The sequence below is a fragment of the Sorex araneus genome, chromosome 2, assembly GCF_027595985.1.
Source record: "Sorex araneus isolate mSorAra2 chromosome 2, mSorAra2.pri, whole genome shotgun sequence".
NCBI lineage: Eukaryota > Metazoa > Chordata > Mammalia > Eulipotyphla > Soricidae > Sorex > Sorex araneus.
In genome coordinates, this window is record NC_073303.1 from 244,093,041 (window position 1) to 244,118,363 (window position 25,323).

Here is a 25,323-nt window from a genome sequence, read left to right on the forward strand (position 1 = left end):
TCAGGAATTACTCCTGGCAGTGCTTGGGGGACCATATGGGATGCCGAGGATCGAACCCGGGTCGGCCGCGTGCAAGGCAAATGCCCTACCCGCTGTGTTATCGCTCCGGCCCCCCTCCTTTTTTTTTTTTTTTCTTTTTGGGTCACACCCAGCGATGCTCAGGGGTTACTCCTGGCTTTGCACTCAGGAATTACTCCTGGCCCCCTCCTTTTTTTAAAAACTTAATTTCATGCGACTTTACAAAGAGAAATAAAGGCAGAGGGAGTCTCCGGGAGCGCTGGGGGCCAGGAAGAACCCTGCTTTATTAGAAAAAGAAAAAGGTCTGCAATACCTGCCTGGAGTGGCCAGAGGCCTGGGGCTTGCTGGTGGACACTGGCCAAACCTGGGCAGCCGCGTCCACTCTGCAGGCACGGGAGGCCCCTGGCGTTCCTCAGGTGGAAGGTGCCTGCACGGGTGACCTGGGTGAGGGCGGACCCTCGGCGGGGGCTGGCGCCAGCTCTTGCCCGATGCCTGCTGCCCCCGTCTCTGGTGGTAACGCGACGGGGACGACCAGCTCTTTCTTGGAGGGCTTCCGCGCCCCCAGGAAGGGCCAGTAGGACTTCCAAAGGGGCACCTTCCTCGTGGACACTGTCGGCTCACCAGACAGATGGGGCTGGCTCTGGAAGCGCCCCAGGCGGCTCTCGGGGACGGGGGCGGTGGCGGTGGGGCCCCGATCCTCCCAGGACGCTGCCCGCTCCCCCCTCTTGGAGGAGGACTGCGGCGGGTGCTCCCGCAGCCCCAGCTGGCTCTCCTGCGCGGCCGCCGGCGACTCCAGGAAGGAGCCGGAGGACGAGTACTCGGGGCTGGAGGTTGGCTTTCCCGTGGCCGTGGCCAGGGACGACGTGCCTTCCGGACGCGAGCCTGGTTGGGGGGTGGGCTGGGGGTCCTCGCAGGACCCCCGGCTCCGGTGCGTGCGGTGCCCGCTCGTCTCCTGGGGCGATGCCTCCCGGGGGCTCCCGTAGGAGCCCTGCAGGCTGAAGGACTGCTGGTCCTCGGACTTGAGATCGGTGAGGAGGTCGCTGTGGGTGCCCAGGGACCTGCGCAGAATCGTGCCCTGCGTGATGAGGTTGGCGAAGCCCTCCAGGTGGGAAAAGGCGTAGCTGGAGCGCCGGGTGTGCGAGTCCCGCTGCAGGTACGGCGTGGCGTTCACCGGCATCTTGGCCGGGGCCTCCGCGACGTCCTCCTCCTCCTGCGGAGTCAGGGGCCACAGAACAACCTGTCACCTGTTGCTACCTCGCAGTGGGGGCCAACGGGCAGGGTTGGGTGGGGTCTGGGTCGCAGAGAGGATGCTGGGGTGCTGGGCAGCACGCCATGGCCAGGACCAGCCTATCAGAGCCCTTCCCTGAGATCCCATTCTGGAACCAGCCAATCAAATTCCTTGCCTGGGAGTCCACTCTGGACCAGCCAATCAGAGTTCTTCTCTGAGATTCAATTCTAGAGCCAGCCAATCCCAGTCCTCTCCTTGGACTCAACTCTGAACCAACCAATCACAGTCCTTCCGTGGGGATCTTAGTAGAGTCCTTCCTTGAGACTCTAATGCCCTGTGCACCCATTGGTGGCTCATCCAGGAAGTGGGTCTGGGTAGCCATGTGTCCAGTTTTGGGTAGGAAATAGCAGATCTGTAGTCATATGTGGGTTCAGCTCAATTCCCCTGGGTTGTAGGGCACACTCCAGCTGCAACTCACCCACGGAGGTTCTGGCTATGCAGTCCATCAGGCCTGCTCTTTCTTTTACTACCATACTATCGTTGTTGGAAGACTACTCCTGGGCCAGTGCTCAAAGACCATGCAGCACCAGGAATCAAACCAGGGCTCAGACATGCTAAAAACTCCTTCCTGTTGAACCACCTCTGCTGCCCCCCCTTTTTTTTTTCTTTGTTTTATTTCTTTGTTTTGGAGACACACCCAGTGGTGCTCAGGGATCACACATAGTGATGCTTAACAGGACTATATACGGTGCTGTAGATTCAACCATGGTCGCCACATGCAAGGCCTTAACCCCTATACTATCCAGCCCACATCTCATTTTATTTGTTTTGTTTTGGGGTCGCACCCAACAATACTCAGGGATTGCCCCTAACTCTGCACTCAGGAACCACTCCTGGTGGTGCTTGGGGGACCAAATGGGATGTCAGGGATCGATCCCGGGTTGGTTGCATGCAAGGCAAACGCCTTACCCCTGCACTATCTCTCCGGGCCCCCATTTTACCATCTTAATCACAGCCAAGTACACTCCTGGGTCAGCGGCATGAAGCCTATTCTGTTCACAAAGTCCTGAGACCCTCCCCACCCTCATTCTCCTCGGGATGGAGCGACAATACCGTGGGGAGGGCACTTGCTTCGCCCACAGCAGACCCAGATTCAATCCCTGGCATCCCAAATGGTCCCCTGAACCCCACTAAGAGTAATTCCTAAGCACAGAGCACAAGAGTCATCCCTGAGTACTGCTGGGTATGGCCCAACCGCCTGCCCCCCCAAAGTAAAAACATTATTGACCCCACTTGAAGCACTGTCACCCCTACTCCCCCAGCCCACCCTCCATTTACTCAGTGTGTCTCTCTGCGGGGGCCACCTCTAGGGGCCTCCTAGGAGGAAGATGTCCCCAGGATGTGTCCCTGTGTAACAGACTCCCCTTTCCCCTCATTGTAGCTGGCGTCAGCGTGTCCCTCCTCCCTAGGCCTGCTGTGGGTCAGCACACGAGTCGGCTCACGTCCATTGGTGAATGAAAACTATCCCCTCCTATCCGGGGCCTCAGAGATGCGAAATATGCCCAGTCCCCAATTCCCCCTTTGATCATAAACCATCCTTAACCATCCCTAGGTTATTTGCCCGTTTGGGGGGGAGCGGGGATGGGGTGGGGGGGACATCAGCAGTGCTCAGGGCTTATTCCTGGCCTACTCAGGAATCATTCCTGGAAGTATCTGGGACGGGGAGAGGGGAGGGGGAGAAGGGCAGGCGGGCAGCATCTTATAGGGTGCAGGAAATTGAGCCCAGGTCATGCATGGCAAACGCCTGCTATACTAACGCTCTGGCCCTGTTTCTGCCTTAAATCATTTAAGGTGGAAGTGTAAAGGGCAGGAAACAGACACTGGTGTTTTGGGGGGGAGGCACTGGGGTGCATGTCTGGGTCACCACGGAGATTCCTGCTCCCCCCGTGGGCTGTGGCTGATTGGGGTCTCCAGGTCGTGTAGGGGTCAGGAGTGGGAGATGGCCTCACATTTCTTGATTTGGGGCCACAGCTGGCGGTGCCCGGGCCTTACTCCTGGCTCTGTGCTAGGGATCCCTCCTGGGGAAGCTCAGGGGAGCCTCTGGGGTGCTGGGGATCAAACCTGGGTTAGCCACATGCAAGGCCAGAGCCCACCCCGCTGGCCTACTGCTCCAGGCCTCTTTTTTTTTTTTTTGCTTTTTGGGTCACACCTGGTGGTGCACAGGGGTTACTCCTGGCTCATGCACTCAGGAATCACTCCTGGCGTTGCTCAGGGGACCATATGGGATGCTGGGAATCGAACCCGGGTCTGTCACGTGCAAGGCAAACGCCATACCCGCTGTGCTATCGCTCCAGCCCTCAGACCTCACCTTTTTGAGAGGCTTCTTGATTGTTTTGCAAAGAAAGCGGAAGGCCAGGACTGGAATCGTATTCAGCGACACGTTCATGAGAATGACCAGCAGGAGGAAGGGCTGGCTCAGCACGAGCTGGTCAGCATCTAAGGACACGCAGGGTCACGGCTCGTTAGCTGTGGGGCCTCTCCAGGGCCTACTGGGCACCCCTTTCCTCCCCACTTCTCTTGCAGGCCCCCCAATACCCAAGCATTCTCGGGTCCTCCCCCTCCACCATGCTCCGCCCTCCATCAAGCCCCGCCCAGCCAGGCTCATTCTCTATCAAGCACCGCCCCCAACCCAACCCTACCCTCATCAAGCCCCGCCCCAAGCAAGCCTCATCCTCCATCGAGCCCCGCCCCCGTGGCTGCTGAAAGGGTCAGCCAGATGCTTGGGGACCATCTGGGATGCTGGGAATCGAACCCGGGCCGGCTGCGTGCAAGGCAAATGCCCTTACCCGCTGTGCTATCGCTCCAGCCCCTCCCCATCCTTTTAGTTGGGGGTTCTCACCTAGAAACGGGAAGGTCTTGGGGGAGAGTTTGAAGTAGGCATAGCTCTGGTAGTTTTGTGTGATGACGAAGTAGGCTAACAGGCTGATGACGATGGCCAGCACGGCCAGGAAGGTCCAGTACGTAATGATAATGATGACCTGCATAGGAAAGAGACAGGTTTCAGTCACCCCAACCCCTCCCCGGACGCCCAGGGTAGGGTCTGGGCACGGGGCTCGGAAGGAGTGGGGGAGGGGAGGGCGGGCGGGGGGTGGCGGGGGAAGAGGGTGGCTACCTCCACCGTGATGGTCAGCAGGCAAGACAGCGCGACGACCACGGCGAATGACTGGTAGTCGTTGAGGCCCGGGAGCCCGTGACTGCTGGCCCAGAATGTCACAAAGAAATTGACCAGCGAGGTGACCGTGCCGTGCGCGACGGCTCGCAGGAACACCCAGTAGTTGAACAGTTGGTCCTTCTGGCCCAAGGTGTAGAGCTGGGGCAGCTGCAGACTCTCTTCTGCGCTCACGTCCTGGGGGCGGGGGCGGAGGCTCTTGGATGCCCGTGGGGGGTGGGGGGAGCGGCAGCCCCAGGGGTGGACCCAAAAGAAGCAGGGGGAGGTGAAGCATTTAGCGCAGGGAGAGGCCCAGGGCGCTCCTCGCCTTTTGCACTGGACCAATCGTACTTCAGCCAACCCCCTGCGGTCCTGCCGGGCACCGCTAGGGGTCACTTCTGAGCAGAGCGGCAGGAATAGCCCTTGAGCTCTAGAGGGTGTGTCCCCACCCACCGCAACCCCAACCAGAGAGAAAGGCGAGGGGAGGGGAAAGAAGGGGGGAAGAGAGAGAGCCAGAGTGCCATGCCAGGTGTTAAGTCCATACAAGACCCCAGCAGGGCTGGAGTGATAGCAGAGTGGGGAGGGAGTTTGCCTTGCACGCGACCGACCAGTGTTCGATTCCCAGCATCCCATACGGTCCCCGAGCACCGCCAGGAGTCATTCCTGAGTACATGAGCCAGGGGTAACCCCTGAGCATCGCCGGGTGTAACCCAAAAAGCCAAAAAAAAAAAAAAAAAGACCCCAGCAGAACCACATCCCAGTACTGCTGGCATTAAACCTCTGACCTTGGAGCCACAGTGATAGGACAGTGGCGACGGCCAGGAGGGCATTTGCCTCCCACGCCACCAACCCGGGTTCTATCTCCAGCATGAGGCCCCAAACCCCGTCTCATGCACTCAGGAGTTTCTCCTGGTGGTGCTCGGGGGACCCTATGGGATGCTGGGAATCAAACCCGGGTTGGCCGTGTGCAAGAGAAATGCCCTCCCCGCTGTGCTATGGCTCTAGCCCGCCCCCTCTTCTCTTTTTAAATAACGGGAAATGATAAAATTCTACTTCTCCGGCCATACCAGTCACACTGCACATGCTCCTGCCTTAGCCATACCTGGGGGGCTCACCAGTGCTGAACGTACCTGAGCTGCCAGCATGAGTCATGATCATCATCTGGAATATTCTAAGGACACCCTCCCCCGACACACACACACACACACACACACACACACACACACACATACGAGCAGTCCTGATTACTTAGTCAGGCTCCCCCGGGCACTGCTGGTGGGAGTTGGGGACTCTTCCGAATCAAGCTCCCCATCACTGCTCCCCGGGTTGTAGGCAAAGGAAGCAGCCTTGGGGTAGGGAATGGGGTATCCCACCAAGGCCAGAGGGCTGGCCCATGGACCCCAAGGATCAGGCTGGGCACTGGCAAGACGGGACTGAGAAAAAGTGATTTGCCGGAAGCCCATAAAAGAGCTTTCCCCCAGGACAGCGGGGCAGGGGCGGGGGGGTTGGGGGCCGTGGGGAGCGTACCTGCTCAAACAGCCCAATGTAGAGAACTGGGAGGGTGCTGTAAATCAGGTTGAAGAGCGCCAGGAACCAGCCCTCGTACAGCGGCTGAGGGGCACGAGAAGGGGACATCCCCTCAGACAGCGCCCTGCGGGCACACACCCACCCCAGCAAGCTTGAGCCTGAAACCTTCTTCAAAAGTGAACAGAGGGGGCTGGGGCAATAGCACAGCGGGTAGGGCGTTTGCCTTGCATGCGGCCAACCCGGGTCCGATTCCCAGCATCTCATAGGGTCTCCCAGCACTGCCAGGAGGAATTCCTGAGTGCGGAGCCTGGAGTAACCCCTGAGCATAGCTGGGTGTGACCCAAAAATCAAAAAATAAATAAAATAAAATAATAATAAAAATGATTAGGCAGAAGGCCAGAGAAATAGTATAGGGATTAAGATGCCTAGTTTGAGTGCCAGTGAGGTAGTCAGGAGGGTAGGGCGCTTGGCTTGCATCTGAGTCTATCCCTGGCATCCTCGCACCGCGGGGGGTGGTCTTCATCTACAAGACCACCGCCAGGAGTATGGGTACAGAGCCAGGATTAACCTCAGGGCATCGCCAGGTGTGGAAAAATTGAAAAAGATGCTTGCCTGGAGAGCCAGCGATGCACATGGACCCTCAAACACCGCCAGGGGTCACTCCTGAGCACAGAGCCAGGACTAGCTCCTGAGCATCTGCGCTGTGGGTTCCTGCGCAACCTCGCCCAGACTGCACGCGCCAGGTGATGACGGGTAAGACCCTCCCCTCACGGTCCTGGGCGCGGGGCCATGGACGGGAGGGACAGAGAGGGGCACGCCCCGGTCCCCCACCTGAGTGGTGAAGCCATTGTAGCAGGCAAACCAGATCTGGACCATCATGCTGGCCGTGGTCTTGTAGATGAAGTAGCGCAGGAACTTGCAAATGCGCATGTAGGACCAGCGGCCGTGCACCAGCAGCAGGCGCCGGAGGTAGGAGAACTGGGCCAGCGAGAAGTCACTACTGTGAACCGCCTGCAGGCCCTCAGGTCCTGCCAGCCCCACACCAATGTCCGCAGCTGCAGGGGCACACGCACAAGGCGTTCATCAGGGGTCCACCTCCGTCGCCCGCCCCCGGCCCCACTATTATTAATGACATCTTCCCAGCCCGGGCTGGAGTGACAGCACAGCGGGTAGGGCGCTTGCCTTGCAAGCGGCCGACTCGGGTTCGGTTCCTCCGCCCCTCTCGGAGAGCCCAGCAAGCTACCGAGAGTATCTTGCCCCCACGGCAGAGCCTGGCAAGCTCCCCGTGGCGTATCCAATAGGCCAAACACAGTAACAAGTCTCACAATGGAGACGTTACTGGTGCCCGCTCGAGCTAATAGATGACAGTGATTCAGTGATCTTCCAGCCCAGACCCGGCACATTTGAACACATCACCCAGTCCCCACCTCGTCACGCCCCGCCCACTTTCCAGGAGGTGGCCCCGCCCCTTCGGGTCACACAAACCCACCCCAGCAGCCGCACCCACTCATCATGTTGTTCCGCCCTTGGCCACGCCCCACCTCACCTCACCCTTCCTGGCCCCGCCCACTCGATCGCCCCGCCCAGGCCACGCCTCTACACCCACTCTTGATCATGTTGACGTCATTGGCACCGTCGCCCACGGCCAGGGTCACCACTTTCTGGTACTTCTTGACCAGCGACACGATCATAGCCTTCTGCTTGGGGGTCACGCGGCAGCAGATGACAGCCTGGCACTGGGAGGCCAGGTCCACGAAGGCCTGCTCATGCTGTACCTCCAGGTTCTGGATGGACTGGTTCCTGGCCATCAGCCCAGTGCTCCGCAGCGGGATCTCGAGGGCCTGCCAGAGCATGGACAGCCGCCACTGATGCATCAAGTTGTCCCTCCTGTGCTCCGACTCCTGCCAGCAATCCAGGCCATCCACCGTGCTGGGGGATGGGGCCCCCGGCTCCCTGCGCAAGGACGTGAGTAGCTGGTCCTGGCGGTGGTAAGCGAGGAGGTAGGTATCTACCCGTTTCTCTTTCCTCTGAACGACCCCCCTTCCCAAACCAAGCAATCTTCCCCCCTAGGCTGTGCCTGACCCATTGCCTCGCTTGCTCCTGCCCCGTTCGTGGCGGAGCACTGCAGGCCACTGGCCCCGGGTTTTTCCCACGCCCTGGGCACTACGCTTTGGGTATAAGGGCACCCGTCCATCCCACTGCCAGCCTAGGGCAACTCCCAGCTCCTGCCCACATACCGGTCACGCTGCCCGCTGACCCACTGACCAGAAAGTCCCCTGTGATAACCATGGCCACTTTGAAATGCTTGCTGAACATCTTGGGGAGGCGGCACCACGGTTTCTTCCTCAGAAAGTGGGTGCTGGAGTTTTCCCAGAAGGCCTCCAGGATGCGGCTGTGCAAAGGAAGTGGACGATCCCCGGCCCCCAGGCTAGGGGTCAGCCATGCCTTCCTCCCTCCGCCCACGCCTGCGAGGTCTTACTTCCTCGGAACCCTTGGGTCTTTAAGTGGAAAGGAACTGGGACAGCAGGAGTCTGGGTTTCTGGTACACGGCAAACGCCTCCCCTCCAGCATCAGGGTTCTGGGTGCCCACCCCATCCGCATCCCCACCCATGCACCCTTCTTACTTTATCTCCATCGGCTCCAGAATGAGCATGCTCTCCGAAAGCAGCCCGCAGGCAAAGGCGATGTTCACTGCTGTCTCTGCAAATGAGCCAGGGCTCACCACCTATGGCGGGTTCTGTCTGTGGGCCAGGTCCCACCCCCTAAATGCAGTGATTGGCTCTGAGGAGAGCACGTGGTCCAGGCTGGCCAATAAGATCCAGCCTTTGGGGCCAAAGTCATAACAGCGGGGAAGGCATTTTCCTTGCACGAGGCCGACCTGGGCTCAATCCCCAGCATCCCGTAGGGTCTCCCGAGCACTGCCAGGAGTAACTTCTGAGTGCAGAACCAGGAGTAATTCCTGAGCATCGCCGGGTGTTACCCAAAAAAGGTCCCTTCTGCTTTCCTGCTTATCCGCAAGGCTAAGAGGCTCTTGGGGCCGGTGTGACAAGTACAGCAGGTAAGGTGCTTGCCTTGCAAGTGGCCGACCCTGGTTCGATCCCTGGCATCCCAGAGGGACTCCCGGAGTGATCTCTGAGCACAGGTTGGCCCTGAGCAATGCTGACTCTGGGCCCCCCAAAAGCACTAACATTAAAAAAAAAAATCAAATAATACACAATCACTTCAGTGTCTTCTGCATCTGAGGACAAAAGTCCCAAACTGTCCCTGGGACCTTGAGGTAGACCTGAGTAGGGGCGGGAGCTCTGATACCTGTCAGGAACCCCTGCCCTCCTCTCCGTGCTGGGAGCAGCCGCCCTGGGACCCACCTTGCTTATCCCCCGTGAGTACCCACACTTTGATGTTCGCGTCCTTGAGACACTGGATGGTCTCGGGGACCTGGTCCTGGAGTCTGTCTTCGATCGCTGTGACTCCCAGAAGCTGGGTGAGGAGGAGCACAGTGAGCAAACCCCTGAGGTCCTCAGGGCTCAGGCCCCCAGGGCGCCATGCCCGCCCCTCCCCCAGGTCCACCTGAAGGTTCTGCTCCATCTCCTCGTAAACCTGTTGCAATGCCTGGATGCGGTTCTGTAGCAGGATGCTGGCTTCCTGGTGGCGCTGGTGCCACTGCTGGAAGCTATTCTCGTCCACTTTCTTGAAAGCCAGGCACAGCGTCCGCAGGGTCTGCCGGGCAAAGGACTGGGGCCCCGGCATCCCCGTCACCCCTCTGCTGCCTCCTCTCTGCCCTTTCCCTCCCCTCCACCACCAACACCTGGACATGCTCCCTGAACCGCTGGATTTGTGCCTAGATTTGCATAGTGCACAAACCTGCTCAACTGCACCTGGCCACTGGACCTGTGCCTCCAACCATTTCTCCTGAAACTCTCCCATCCGGTGCCCCTCTCCCCGTCCCTGAGCAATATTCTCCCGCAGCTACTCACCGCCAACACCTCCTCCGTGTTCCACTCTACAGTGCTCTTTATCTGCAACCGCTCAAATATGACGATGTCTGCGCCTTTGGTATAGAGGTAGATGTCGCCCTCGGGGTTTCGGACTGTGGGGGGCAGGGGAGAAAGGCTCAGCTTCCCACGCCTGTCTCTCCACCCAGGGCTGGGCACAGGGAGGGGGGATGGATGCTCACCCAGCACCGACATCCGCTTCCGTGCGCTATTGAAGTCCATCATGGCCAGGACCCGGTAGACCCGCTCTTTCCCCATCTCCAGCACCGTGATGCTGTCCTGGCTGCGCGCTTTGAACACGTAGCCGAAATTTCGGGCCGCCGTCACCAGCGCCTCCTCGTCAGGGGACGCTGCCTGATACACCAGCTGGTCTGCAGCAAGGACAGGTGGGGAGAGGGGCGCGACGGGCTGCAGAGCCCAAATCTAGCGCTAGGGGGCGCTCAGCCGATTTTACGAGGAGGACAGTGTGATGCAAGCTGGGCTCAGGGCTAAAGGAAGCGGGGAGCGGGAATGGCTCAAAAAGGGGTTCAACGCATACTCGAGGGACTGGCTTTGATCCCTAATACTGCTGTTTTGGGCCCCAACACCAAAAGTATAAAATAAAGGAAATTGGCGCTAGGATCCAGCTACAGGTTCCCCTGAATAGGTCTCCACAGTCAGGGCCAATAAAGATAGATGGGCGGGGCCAAAGAATTAGCCTGACCTAGACACGTCCCTAGCCAGAGCCAATAAACATTGGTAGGCGGGGCCATAAACTAATCCTATAGGGGGATATGTTCCCCTCCACCTTGGGGCCAATAAGAAATGGTGGGTGACAACAACTTGTGGCCAAGTTTACCAAGATTCAACCAAAAGTTAGGTATGTGGGGGGCTGGAGCCATAACAGCGGGTAGGGCATTTGCCTTGCACGCACCCGACCCCGGTTCGATTCCCAGCATCCCATATGGTCCCCCGAGCACCACCAGGGGTAATTCCTGAGTGTGTGAGCCAGGAGTCACAGTCACCTGTGCATCACCGGGTGTGACCCAAAAAGCGGAAAAAAAAAAAGTTAGGTATGTGGGAGACACACCCACAAACTACCTCCGGCTCAGCTATATAAGCTCATTTATTGGCCTTATTTCAGTGACCCATAAATCTCAAAAGAGATCCAAGGATGCAGTTAGGGCCTGTAGCGTAGAGGTAGATGGAAACCCATGACTGAGCGCCCCAGGCTTGCCTAGATCAGGACTTGGTGTCTTCCCCCAGGTCCCCAGTTTTCCAGTAGCTTGGCAGTCACACCCACAAACTGCCCCTGGCCCCATGTAATCTCATCAATAGCCCAAACCCAGAGACTATAAACTAAAGCTCCCAGAAGAGAGTGCCACAGAGTGCCCTGACCCCGAGCCAGGCTGTCTACACCAGCGCACCTTGGAGGGGGGCTGCTTGAGTTTCCCTCCCTGCCCCAAGCAGAACCCCGGCAGCAGAAAACCTTCAGAACCCAACCACCGCCATGCCCAAGGCCACTCTCCACATACTTGGAGGAGTCTCATCCAAGAGGCATAAATCTCACCCAAAATGGGATGAACTTCACCAGAGTGGACCGGCAGGAAAACCCAAATATGTGGGAACCCGTGACTGAGAATTCCAAGCCCACTTGGATGGGGACTGGGCCTCCTCCCCCCAGGTCCCCAGTTCTCCAGAAGCTTGGCAGTCACACCTACAAACTGCCCCTGGTGCCATGTAATCTCATCAATGGCCAAGACCCAGAGACTATCAACTAAAGCTCCCGGAAGAGAATGACACAGAATTTCCTGGACATTACATTCTATCCATAACAAGAAATACAAAGCAAATCGTCTAACATTGCCTTTTCAGCAGGTTTGAGTGGTGGTGAGACTGGTGTCAAAATATCAAATGTAACCAAAGTAGAGAGTATGGGGAATATTGTCTGCCACACAAGCAGGGGAAGAATTGGAAGGGGGGGAAATATTGGGGATTTTGGTTGTAGAAAGTGTGCACTGGTGAAGGGATGGGTGTTTGATGATTATATGACCAAAGTTCAAACATGAAAGCTTTTTAGCCATATCTCACGGTGAATCAAAAAAAGGGGAGGAAATAATAAAGTTAACATTCAGAATAGAATAAAATAAAAAGTAATGTGGCATTCATGCCCAATTTAATCAGCTTAATCAATAGTTGAATAAATAGCAGTACTCCTACATTATTTGAAAAAAAAAGAAATAGTGGGAGGGACTAGAGAGAATCTGACCTGAATGCAGTCTCTAGTCCGGGCCAATTAGGACAAATGGGCGGGGACTAGGCTGGTTTAGACACCCCCGTCATAGCCAGAGCCAAAAATAGAGGGGCGGGGTCATTAGCAAATCTGGCAGGGGCCAATAAGAAAAGTGGGCGGGACCAGAAGGGCCTGGTCACACCCCTAGCCAGGACCAATAAAAAATGTGGGCGGGGCCAGGGAGATACGCCTCAGGGCTGAATCCAGTCCCCGTGTTACAGGGTCCGGAATTACCTTCCAAGCATCAAATGGGACTTGGGGCCTCTGTGGTCGCGGTGTGGGGCTGGGGGTGGGGGCGTCCTAAGTGAAACTTACTGTTCTTTTCTTGAACCATCACCGTATGGCAGATGGCCAGGAGCCTCCAGAACTCCACCACCATGCTGTCCTCCTGACTGCGCACGATCCTTAGGAGCTCCGAGTTGTAGTAGCGCAGTTTCCCATCGGCATGCGTGTTCCAGCTGTAGGGGTTCTGAGGAGTAGTGGGGCGGTGGGGGGGAGGCTGCCTCTGGCTAGGCTGATGCCCACCCCCCGCCCATTCCTTCCTGCAGTGATAGGGTGGTGGATGGGGGGGAGGGGGGCACAAACCTGAAGCGAGGTGGTGTCCTCAGGGCCTGGAGAAAAGAATCTACCTTCAGAATTCAGCTCCTCAGGAAGCCCACTCGGGGGTCTGCGGACTGTGCTTGACTGCCCCCCACGCAAGCATCGCACTTTGCAGAGCATAGCTAGATACAACACCAGTGACACCCAGCCCGGGATCTCAGAGTCTCTGCACTAAGAAATGAAAGGCAGGGGCTGGAGCGATAGCATAGGGGGGAGGGCGTTTGCCTTGCACGCGGTGGACCTGGGTTCGATTCCCAGCATCCCATAGGGTCCCCAGAGCACAGTCAGGAGTAATTCCTGACAAAGCCAGGAGTAACCACTAAGCATCCCCGGGTGTGACCCCACCCCCCAAAAAAAAGGCTTGGAGCCTGGAGTGATAGCATACTGGGTAGGGCGTGTTTCTGGGTTCGATTCCCAGCATCCCATATGGTCCCCTGAGCACTGCCAGGAGTAATTTCCGAGTGTAGAGCCAGGAGTAAGCCCTGAACATCATTGGGTGATACCCAAAAAGAAAAAAAAAAAAGAAGGCTTCCCTGGTTCGATTCCCAGCATCCCATAGGGTCCCCTGAGCACCGCCAGGGGTAATTCCTGAGTGCAGAGCCAGGAGAAAAAAAAAAGGCTTGGTCACCTCTGGTGAGGGGTGGTCCAGAAGGGCAACAGGAATGAGACCCCAGGTGTGGGGACTGGGATAGGGATTTTGTGTGACCTCCTGTGCTTTTTTTTTCTTTTCTTTCTTTTTTTTTTTTTTTTTTTTTGCTTTTTAGGTCACACCCGACCATGCTCCAGCCTCTCCTGTGCTCTTTGAGGGACAGGGACACTTTTTTTGATTTTGGGACACACCCTGTGGTGTTCAGAGGCTCTTCCTGACTCAGGGCACAGGCGATCCTACAGGGTGTGGGAGATCAAGTCCGATCACTGAGTCAGGAGGAAGCCCTGAGCACCACCAGGTGTGGCCCCAAAACAAAACAAGACCCAACACAACACAAAACAAAACAAAACAGAAGAAGGCCCAAGAGAAAATACAGCGGGGAGGGACGGCCCTGGTCTTGCGTGCAGCTGCTCAGGTTGGATCCCTGAGCACAGAGCCAGGAGTTAGCTCTGAGCACTCCCAAGGTGTGGACCAAAATCAAAATATAAAAAAAACAAACAAACAGGCTCGCTTATGCGGCCCGAGCCCCTGTGCTGCTTGCGCCCACGTGGCCGAACACATGTGTCGCCTGCAGACGGTTCACCTGCCTGGCTTTTGTGAAGCAGACCCCAGTGATCACTGAGCACCACAGACTTCCCCTGAGCACTGCCAGAGGTACTATGGGCACAGAGCCAGAAGTACCTTCTGAGCTCCGTTGGGTCTGACCTACCCCCTCACCAAACGCTCTGAGCGCCAGAGAAAATTCAGTGGGTTAAAGCGTTTGCATGTGGGGCCAGAGTGACAGTCCAGCAGCGGGGAGGGCGTTTGCCTTGCACGCGGCAGATCCAGGTTCGATCCCCGGCATCCCATAGGGTCACTCCCTGAGCACTGCCAGGAGTGATTCCTGAATGCATGAGACAGGAGTAACCCTTGAGCATCGCTGGGTGGGACCCAAAAAAGCAATAAAATAAAATAAAGTGCTTGCCTGTGGCTGACCTAAGCTCAAACCCAACCCAAGTACCCCTTAAGGCCCAAGAGTGACCTCTGAGTGCAGAGCTAGAAATCAGCCCTGAGCACTGCTGATTGTCACCCCCAAACAAACCAACAAATGAACAAAAAAAGCCCTGAAATTCAAAGGCCAGCATGGAGGGCTAGAGCAAGAGCACTGCAGGAAGAGCTTTTGCCTTGCCCACGGCCGACCTGAGTTCCATCTCCAGCATCCCATAGGAGCCCCTGATCCCGGCCAGCAGTGACCCCTGAGTGCAGAGCCAGGAGGGGCCCCCCTCCCCCCCCCGAGCATTACCCAGTGTGGCTCAAAAACAAGCAAGCAAGTCAACATCCGTCAGCCAAAAGCAGGGTGCCCCCACGGGAGACCGTTTCCTGGGACAGCTTGCCAGAGACTGCCAGGAGGAGGCCCTGATGGTTCCTCCTAGAAATGGCTGAGCCCCCCTCCCCCCACAACCCCCGCCCCCTGCTCCCCAGTCCCTGAGTTTGGGTTCCGGTTTCAGGGCGAGGGAGGAGGAGCGGGTCGCAGGGTCCCGCGGCACCCACCATAGACGGTGCCCTGTATGCAGCAGCGGTTGAAGGTCATGATGTTCTGCGTGAGAGTGCCCGTCTTGTCGGAGAAGACATACTGCACTTGGCCCAGGTGGTCGCTGAGGCTGGTGCTGCGGGCATTGGCGGGCATGTCCCGGGGCTCGTAGTACATTTCCGAGTCCCAGTTGATGAAGATGCTGTTACCCAGGTAGATGAATTCGGCTCTGCCGAGGGTGCAGAGGTGGCTGGTCAACCCAGACGTTGTCGTTGTCACCCGGGGCCCCGGGGGAGGGGGTGGGGTGAGAGGGTGGGGAGGGCAGTGGAGGAGGGTGGGGGAGAAGAGGGGAGGGGCGGGCACCCACAAGGCAAACATGGCCATGGGCACCATGACACTCAGCAGGATCAGAAAGGCCCAGAAGAAGAGGAAGCACTCGGCCGCCACGCTGTAGGGGTGAAGGCGGGAGAGGTAGAGGTGCTTCTCCTTGAACTCGTGGACCATGCGGTAGAAGCCGAAAGTCAGCAGCCCCGAAATCAGCACCAGGAAGACAAAGATCTGGAGAGGAGGGGCGGGGAGGGGGGAGTGAGAGGGGGATGCCACGGAGTCAACAGAAACCTGCACCCCTCTCCCCTTCTCCCCCCACCTCGGATCCTGGCTCTCCCGTGCTGGGCTCGGGGAGAGCAGGCGGGGTGGGGGTGGGGGTCCGAGTGAGTGTTGGCCTGCTTTGGGGGTGCCACCCAGCATCCCACTGGGGGCACTGGGGGACCGGATGAGTCTTCGTGGGTCTGACGGACCGGAGCGATGGTCCAACAGTGAGGGCGCTGGCCTTGCACAGGGTCGACCTGGGTTCGATCCCCGGCACCCCATGTGGTTCCTGGAGCCCTGCCAGGAGTGATCCCTGAGCACCAAGGCATGAGTCAGCCCTGAGCATGGCTAGGTGTGGACCCCCTCCCCCCAATAAAATAATCACGATGGGGCCAGGGGGAGGTGGCCAGAGCCAACCAGGTGTGCTGGAGCCCCGGGTGCTGGCTCTTGCCTCACTCAGTGCCCCAAGCACTGCCAGTAGCGATGCCTGAGCACTGAACCAGGAGTAGCACCCAAGAGCACAGGATGTGGCTACAAAACGGAGAAGGTTGGTTGAGTCTAAAAACAAAATAAAAAAGTGACAGCCGGGGGGCTGGAGCGATAGCACAGCAGGGAGGGCGTTTGCCTTGCATGTGGTTGACCCGGGTTCGATCCCCGGCATCCCATAGGGTCCCCCGAGCACTGCCAGGAGTCATTCCTGAGTGCATGAGCCAGGAGTAACCCCTGTGCATCGCCGGGTGTGACCCAAAAAGAAAAAAGCAAAAAAAGAGACAGCTGGCAGGGAAGGCGTCTGGAAGGGAGAGTGCATGTGACAGTCCTGTGTCAGACCCTTACTTGGGTTCCTGGAGGCACCCCGACTCTCCACTGCCCTCTCCTGCCTAAATAAAAGCATTACAGTGTGTGACTCCCTCGACCCAAAAGGAAAGATTTGGACTGGAGACGAGATGGGGTTCGGTGGGTTTGTGAACACTTTGAACACTTTATGTCATCTGTACCTTTGGAAAGCATCAAAGTAGATTATAAGGGGGGCCGGAGCCATAGTACGGCGGGTAGGGCGTTTGCCTTGCACGCGGCCAACCCGGGTTTGATTCCCAACACCCCATATGGTTCCCTGGGCACCGCCAGGAATAATTCCAGAGTGCAGAGCCAGGAGTAACCCCTGTGCATTGACGGATGCGACCAAAAAAGCCAAAAAAAAAAAAAGTAGATTATAAATTCTTTTTTTTTTTCTAAAAACTTTAAAAAGGGGGTGGGGCTGGAGCCACAGTAAGGTGGGTTGGGTGTTTGCTTTGCTCAGAGCTGATCTGGGTTCAATTCCTGGTTCCCTGAGCACCGTTAGGAGGGATCCCTGAGCACAGAGCCAGGAGCCAGCCCTGAGCACTGCCAGGTGTGGTGCCAAACACACACACACCAAAAAAAAAAAGAAAGAAAGAAAGAAAGAAAGAAAGAAAGAAAGAAAGAAAGAAAGAAAGAAAGAAAGAAAGAAAGAAAGAAAGAAAGAAAAAGAAAACAACATTAAGGAGAGACTCCGGTGAAGGTGCCGGGTTCAAGTTTCCGGGATCTGAGGGATTTGCCCCGGCCTGCGCCTGTGGAGGGGCCCCAAGCCCCTCCCTGGTGGGGCTCTGGAAGCCTCACTCACCCAGCCCACCATCTGGTTCATGAGACGGTCGATCTTGGTTCTCTTCAGACAGACCTTGCCACAGTTCCGCATGATCTTTGTGTCAAAGCCTGCGGGGTGCGCGGGGAAGGATCCACCTCGCCAGCCTCGGCCCAGCCCCCCGTCCCCCACCCCCCACCCAGGGATCCCCTTACCCGTCAACCCACCAAGCACCCGCCAGCCGCCCTTCCGCCCACCTCTCTGCCGGCCAATATGCCTCCCCCCTCCCCCACCACGCAGACCCACCCTTCTGCTCATCCTCCTGACTGCCCACCCACCACGCCGCTTCAGAGCCACCCACCCACCCACTGACCCGTCCATCCACCCGCGATCAGCCCTGCCGTTCCACTCACCTACACGCACTCACCGGCTCATGCAGGGATCATTCACCCACCCACCAATCCCCTCCCCATCGGACTCACCCCTCCACCTGCCCAGCCTCCCCACCCCACCCACCCATCCTTCCGTCCCTTCATCTACCCATGAAACTAAGCACCCACCCACCTACTCACCCACCCACCCACCCACCTACTCATCCATCCACCCACCCACCCACCCACCCACCCACTCACCCACCTACTCATCCATCCACCCCCCCCACCCACCTACTCACTCATCCACCCACCCACCCATCCATCCACCTACTCACCCACCCACCCATCAACCCACCCATCCAACTACCACCTACCCATCCACCTACCCACTCATCCATCTACCTATCCATCCATCACCCATCCACCCACCCCACCCACCCATCCATCCATTCACCCACCTACTCATCCATCCATCCATCCACCCATCCATCCACCCACTCACCCACCCATTCACCCACCCATCCATCCACCCACCATCCACCCACCCAACACCCACCCACCCATCTGCTCACCTGCCCGTTCACACACAAGTACCCCCTCTTCCAGCCCAAAGGTTGCTGACCCGGTAGGTCCACTTCTACAGTCTTAGGACCCGGGCTTCAGAGAGCCCAAGCCAGCGGCCCTGTGTCTGCCCAGGCTGGCTTTGCAGCCTTGTCCAGGACCCCGGGGTGCCAGGGGCCGTACCCGCGTAGATGACCATTCCATAGCAGGTGTCGGTGTTCCGGATCCTGCTGCCCCGAAGCAGGATGTTACCACTGTCCAGGGGGTACTTCTTGCCCGTCCATTCCAGGCAGCCCACGAAGTGGTGCATGCGGCTATTGGGCTCCTGGCACACCACCTTGCCTGGGAGGAGCAACAAGCTCAGCAGGAACCAAGCTCAGACGGATGCCAACCCCCTCCGACACTCATGGGCCAGGCTGGCCCAGACTCCCTGCCCTCGGCACCAGCCCCCCCACCTGGTAGCCTTCTTTGAGTGGTTCCTTCCTGGGCCACTTCCAGCCTCAGGGCCTTTGCACGTGCTCTTCCTACAACACCACCTCAGGGAAGCCCATTCTGATGCTCCAGCTAGATTAGCCCTACCCAGCCCTTCCAAAGTCCCCTCCCTTTTGTTTTGTTTGCTGGTTTGCTTGAGGGGAGGTGGAGGGGCACACCCTGCAGTCAGGAGCTATTCCTGCTTCTGTGCTCAGGAGTGACCCGAGATGGTAATCACCACCAGGGCCCGAACCAAGGCCCACCACTGGCAAGACAAGTCCCTTCACTCTGAGCTGTCTCTCAAATACAAGGTTTGACCCGCGGCACTGCCTGGTCCCCTAAGCGCTGATGTCTGGGGGTGACGGCCCCCCCCCAAAAAAAAACACCTCTGCAGACCTGCAGCACCTTTTGTCGATGGCTAGAGCACAAAGCCCACTTAGCACCCTGCCTGAGGATGGGGGAGGGGTGCAGACGCCCTGCCTCACCCCTGCACTGCTGGCTCAGACCCGGAGGCCTGGGGGTTCTCACCTTGGAAAGCCGCCATCTTCCTGACGCAGGTGAGTTCATGGTGTGTGATCTTGGGCGCTTGCCGGAACTTCAGGTTGGTCTCCCTGAGGCAGAGAAGAAGGGTGGGGATCACCCTCCCGCCCCGTGCAGGGTCACTCAGACCTTGGCACCAGGGGGCGGGAGCCCCAGGACAGCGGGGAGGGCGCTGGTCTTGCACGCAGTGGACCAAGGTTCAACCCCCGGTACCCCATAGGGTTCTGAGCTCACCAATAGTGATCCCTAAACACAGGAGTGACACCCCCCACCCCCGACCCCCAGCATAGAACAAACAAACAGAACAAGAGAGCACGGAGCCCAGAATGCACGCCCACAGACTATCAGGGACTTGGACTCAGAGAGGGTAAGGAGCTTGTCCAAGGACACACAGCACTGGCAAAAGAAATTGAGACCAAACCCTTCACTTTTTGTGGAATGGAGAGGGAAGGAGCCTAACCCGGCGGTGGTCAGGGGCCGTAAGGGATGCTGGGGATCGAACCCAGGTTGGGGCAGGAAAGGGAAACGCCCTCCTCTCTGTTCTATGCTCAGGACCCCAAACCCTCCACTCTCTCTCTCTCTCTCTTTTTTTTTTTATTATGGGCCACACCGGGTGATGCTCAGGGCTGACTCGAGGCCCTGCGCTCAAAGACCAAAGCGCCTGCCCGCTGTCCTGTCCCGTGGCTCCGGGACAAAGGCCAGGAGCAGAGGCGTGGGGTGGGACCTGCCCTCGGGGCGGGGGTCCGTGCTCACCCGTCGATGTCTGCGGTCTCCACGTAGCACAAGCTGCTGGGCTCGGAGCTGGACAGGAGGAGCAGGTCGGCCTGGGCGGGGCGGGGCGAGGGGCGGGGACGGTCGCTGCGGGGGCCCGGCCCGGCCACGTGCTGCCCCCCGCCCCCAGGCCCGCTGACCCACCGGGACGATGCTATCTTTCTGCAGGCAGATCACGTCCCCCACACAAATGTCCTCCCACCTTCTCCAGAAGAACCTGCGGAGCCCGGGGAGAGAGCGCGGGAGCGGGGGGCTGCGGGGGGCTGCGGGGGGCCGCCCGCGCCTCGTCGCGTCCGAAACCCTTTTCGCACCGGGCAGTTACCCCGCAGCGCCGCCAGAGGTCGCTCCTGAGCACCGGGCGCCAGGACCCGCCGCGCCCCCCACCCCCCGTCCCACAACGGGGGTGGGGGCGGGGGGCGGGGCGGGAAAAGGGGTTCCCCTCCCGCAAGAGTGTGGATGTGATGTGAGAAACCGGGCTGGGGGCTCGGTCTTGGCGAGAAGTGGGGTGAGGGGGCCCATGCAGGGCGCCCTCCTACCCTCCAGACCCAGATCAGCGCGGCTCAGTATCATTTATCCATTTTTTTGGGGGGGTGCTGACTCCTGACTCTGAGCTCAGGGAGCACTCCCGATGGTGCTGGAGGGGGCTCTGTGGGCTACCGGGGAATCGAACCCGAGCCAACAGCCTGCAAAGCGAGCGCCCTCCCCGCTGCACCATCGCTCTGGCTTCCCCACCCTGCTAGACGGACCGTTAGAACGTACCGCCCCCCCCCCACACACACACACATCCCCTGCACCCCGGATGCTCCCGCCCTCACCTCTTCCCCATCAGGACCTTGCAGGGCCTTTTGTTGATGATCTTGTCGCTCTTGTGCCTCCTCTGGGTGGACAGGGGTCGAGTCAGAGAGGAGGCGCACCCCACCGTGAGCCCCCACCCCACCAAGCTGGGTGGGGGGCGTGGCTTGTGGGCGTGCACGTGCCCAGGGAGTGGTGGGGGGGACCATCTGGTGGGACTGGCTGAGAAAGGAGGGGCCCATGTGCCACCCGATGTGGCCCGCTACTCTCCTCCCTCTGCCGCGGGGTCTCTGAGGAATACCCCCACTCCCCCGCCCCCGACCCCACTTACGATGTCATCCACCAGGTCCCTGGCAGCTCGGAGGAGCAGGAGAAGAACAAGGGGGATGAAGAGTGCGAACCAAGGCAGTGTGGAAATTTCTGGAAAGGACTGGCGAGGGGTAGGGGGTGGGGGTGGGTTTCCCGGTCACTGCCCGTCACTCGCTGTCGGCACTCTGCGCCAGCTTCCTTGCCGCCACCTCCAGGGTGCCCTCCCTGCTACCCCCGTCTCTCCTCCACCACCCCTTCTTGTTTGCGGCCACACCCCCAGCACATGGTTTCCTGCCAGCCACCTCCACCAACCCGAGGGCCGTCGGGTCACGGCCTAAGTAGGTGCTCAATGAACACTGCCTGGCTCCCTGGATAAAAGCCCCACCTTTCCTGGGCTGGAGAGACAGGGCAGTTGGGAGGGCGCTGGCCTGGAGCGCCAACTGACCTGGGTTCGATGCCCTGACACACACCCCCGGGGGAGTGATCCCTGAGCACTGAGACAGGAGGAGGAAGCCCTGAGCACTGCTGGGTGTGTGTGGCCCAAAACAAAACAAAAAAAGTAGGGCTAGAGCGAAAGCATAGCGGGGAGGGCGTTTGCCTTGCACGCAGCCAACCCAGGTTTGATTCCCAGCATCCCACAGGGTCCCCTGAGCACCGCCAGGGGTAATTCCTGAGTTCATGAGCCAGGAGTAACCCCTGTGCATCACCGGGTGTGACCCAAACAGAAAAAAAAAAAAAAAGCAAAAAAAAAAAAAAAACGAAAAGCAAAAAAGTGAATTTCTCTCTCCTTGGGACTGAAATGGTGTGTGTGTGTGTGTGTGTGTGTGTGTGTGTGTGTGTGTGCGCGCGCGCACGTGCGCGCACGTGGGCGGGGGGGGGAATGTGTTTCTAGAAACCTGTTGAGAGAGCTTGGTCATGCAGGCTTTGGAGGGGGCACGCAGGTCCCCCCAAATCTGCTCTACACCCCGCTGTCTTCCTCCTTGGTTGGTGGGGTGAGCTGGGGGCCTTGACTGCCCCCCAAAATGGGCTGTGACCCCCTGGGCCCTTTGTCCCTTTCTCACTCAACACACTGGAGGGAGCTATCTGGATTGAGGGGGAGGCCGGGAAGCGGGGGGGGGGGCGCGGCTGGGGGAGGGGTCCCCACCTGGAGGATGATGACGAACAGGAAGTAGAGGTTGGACAGGCGCTGGAACTGCTCGAACAGGTTGAGGGGCAGGAAGGAGAAGGCGTTGTACTTGGCCGTGCGGATGACGTTGGTCTGCAAGGAGGGAGCCGGAGGGCTCGAGGGGGGCGCCCGCTGAATGCAGCCCTGTGGGGAGGGGGGCTGGGGCGACTCCCGGGCCCTGGACGTGACATGGTGGGACCCTGCTGGTGGGGGAGGGGACCCCGTGAGGAAAGACCGGGGGTGGACTGACTTTTGCTGACCGAGCCCATGCCCCAAAGGCAGGCCCTGACCGGAATGTCCAGGGGCCCTGCAGAACGCAAGGTCTTGGGGGGCACTGATGGAGCACCAGCAGAAGGCAGGCCCTCGGCAGCACGTCCCAAGGGCCTGCTGAATACAAGGCCGTACCAGCCGGTATGGAGCACCTGCTGAATACTGTATCGGCATCTATCGGGTGCTTGCTGAAGGCAAGACCTTACCACATCTACGTACACCTACAATAGGCGAGGACCCCCAGGACTGAGCTGTGAGCTCTGGTGCCAGGGAACTGGGCAGACTGAGTGGATAACGCTGCAGCCTAATTCATTTCACTGGGGACGGGGCTGGAGCAGGGGCCCTGGGGCAGGGCGTGAGCGGGCTGGCACGGGTGCCAATGGTATTCTGAGAAGCTGCAGGGGCGAGAGTTTGTGCCATGGCGGCGGGGGGTGGGCGGTCGGCCTACCTTGTTTTTTTTTTTTTTTTGGGTCCCACCTGGAGATGCACAGGGGTTACTCCCTGGCTCATGCACTCAGGAATGACTCCTGGCAGTGCTCGGGGGGGGGACCGTATGGGATGCTGGGAACTGAACCCGGGCCGGCGGCACACAAGGCAAACGCCCTGCCCGCCGTGCTATCGCTCCAGCCCCTTACCTTGTATTTCTGCCGCTGCCAGCACAGGAAGACTTTCTCCTTGAACTGGCAGTTGTAGGCGCGGCTGTTGGCCTTGACTTCCCAGGTGAACGCTGCAGCACAGGCAGCGTTGGGGCATCCGGCCCGAGAGCAGACGCAGACTAACAAGGCCCCCGGGGGCTGCCTCTCGGGGCCCCAGGCTCCCAGGCACAGGAGCCCTGTAAACAAACAGCAGCACCCCTCGGCCGCACACACAGTCGGCACGCAGGGGTCGCTCCCGAGCCCACCACCCTCGCCTGGCCCTTGCCTGTCTCACAGAGGGACAAGGTGGGCGCCCCCCACCCCCCCAAGGGCCAGCCTGGGAAGTGCCAGTATTTCAGAGCCCAAACCCCCAAATTCAGAGTCCAAGAGGCGGGTCAAGCTTTCCTAAAGGGCTATAGATAACCTGTCAGCACCCCCCCTTGCTGGAACTGTGGGACATTCTTGGGGACCCCAATCACCCCCGATCTCAGCAGCAGTTGCTTATTACTTTGGGAGGAGGTTATGTTGTGGGTTTGGGGGTTACTCAGGGCTGACTCCTGAAGGTACTCAAGGATGACTCCTGGCTTTGTGCTCAGGGCTGACTCCTGGCTCTGTGCTCAGGGCTGACTCCTGGCTCCTTGCCCGGGGCTGACTCCCGATTCCGTGCTCAGCTGACTCCTGGCTCCTTGCTCGGGGCTAACTCCTGACTCTGTGCTCAGGGCTGACTCTTGGCTCCTTGCTCGGGGCTGACTCCCAACTCTGTGCTCAGGGTTGACTCCTGACTCTGTGCTCAGGGTTCACTCCTGGCTGTGCTCAGGGGACTTTCAGGGGTCCTGGGGGTCAAACCTAGGCCGGCCACGTGCCTGGCAAGTGCCCTCTCCCCACTGGTCACTACAGATTCTGGAAGGCCCCTCTGCCCACCTCGCCCCCGGCGGGGCCCCTCGGGCTAGTACCTGAGTTCTTGTCCTCTTCAAACTCTTCTTGAAACGCCAAATTGCTCATGTTGACCGGGCTGAAGAGAGTGGGGCGAGGGACAGAGTGACCTTGGTTCTCCCCCATGAGGCCTCGGTCTCTCGGAAAAGTCACCTCGGGGTGGGCGTGGGGGGCCGGGGAGGGGGCTCCAAGGACCCGATGGGAAGATCTGCAGGCACGAGCCCCCGAGTTGAGTCCTGAGCACTGCTGGGCCCCGAGCATCGCTGGATGGAAGCCCTGAGCTCTGGGTCCGGGTCCGCCCGCGGGGCTCAGTGCCTTGAGGTTGGCCCCCGGGGGCCCCAGCCCTGCTGGAGAGACTCCCCCCGAAACTTAAACCAAACTTGGGGTTGGAGTGACGGGACGGCAGGCGGGACACTTGCTTTGCACGTGGCCGAGGCGGGGTGTGACTCCCAGCACCCACAGGGTTCTCTGAGCCCCGCCAGGAGTGAGCCCCGAGCGAGCACAGAGTCGGGGAGTCAGACTTGGGCACCGCCAGGTGTGGCCCCGAACCCGGACAAGAACAACAAAACCAAATCCATTGAAATCAGATGCTACTTCCGCCCTCCGCCTCTTGCTCCCGGCTGGCCCCCCAGTTCTCCCCAAGGCCCCCCCCATCGGTGCTGTGTCTCAGGTGCCGTCGCCCCTCTCGCTCAGCATCAGGGGACCCTCCCCCACTCCCCCCTAGGTTCCCCTACCTGGCGTGCGGGCCCCCAGCGAGACTCAGTCCAGGTCTGCCCCAGGCGCTGCTCTGACCCCAGGTCTGCAGTGAGGGCTTAGGTGGCCAGGGGAACCGCAAGCCGCTCCCCCCAGCAGGGGAGGGGAGATGGCACCCAGATACCGCACCTCCCGCTGAGTCGCAGCCCCAGGCCAGGCAGAGGCTGCCCCAAGCCCTGAAAACCTGCCTCCAGCCTACTCCCTCCAGCTCCAGCACCCCCCTGTGCCCCACCCCCCATCGCCTGGCCAGCCTTTCCTCACCGTTCCGGTCGCACCTTATACTTGTCAGAGCGCCCAGAATTCCTGGGGTGCCGCCTCCGAGCCTCCCCATTGCCAGGGGTACCCCCCATCTCGGTTTCCATCCCCCTGTCTCTCCCTCGCTCCTTTCCCTGGCCGGACTAGCTGCTCACTGGAAGCTGTTCTTCATCAGGCCTGAGGCGTCCGGGTCCCCCGGGGCGACCGCCTGGCTCCCCGCCAGCGCGTCAGCTCCCAGGAGCCTGAGCCGGGGCCTGTGCCCATTCGCCATATGGCAAAAGTGAGGCGGGAGGTTGCAGGAGTGA

General features: G+C 59.3%; 1 protein-coding gene across 1 annotated transcript; it reads right to left on the reverse strand.

The window, feature by feature from the left end:
• Positions 1 to 430: 430 nt before the first annotated feature.
• On the reverse strand, positions 431 to 25,113 carry ATP8B3 (ATPase phospholipid transporting 8B3). Its single transcript, XM_055124704.1, has 28 exons — positions 25,025 to 25,113; positions 24,031 to 24,089; positions 23,078 to 23,169; positions 22,152 to 22,265; positions 21,030 to 21,128; positions 20,722 to 20,783; positions 20,051 to 20,123; positions 19,889 to 19,959; positions 19,124 to 19,206; positions 18,308 to 18,466; positions 18,116 to 18,127; positions 17,232 to 17,320; positions 15,372 to 15,562; positions 15,021 to 15,233; positions 12,561 to 12,748; positions 10,156 to 10,344; positions 9,956 to 10,068; positions 9,549 to 9,713; positions 9,347 to 9,458; positions 8,606 to 8,681; positions 8,247 to 8,373; positions 7,588 to 7,960; positions 6,813 to 7,036; positions 5,982 to 6,065; positions 4,419 to 4,652; positions 4,146 to 4,284; positions 3,615 to 3,742; positions 431 to 1,225 (listed from the first exon to the last, which is right to left on the reverse strand). The coding sequence occupies exons 1-28, from the start codon at positions 25,111 to 25,113 to the stop codon at positions 431 to 433; spliced, it is 4,353 nt and encodes a 1,450-aa protein (XP_054980679.1).
• Between the last annotated feature and the right edge of the window lie 210 nt (positions 25,114 to 25,323).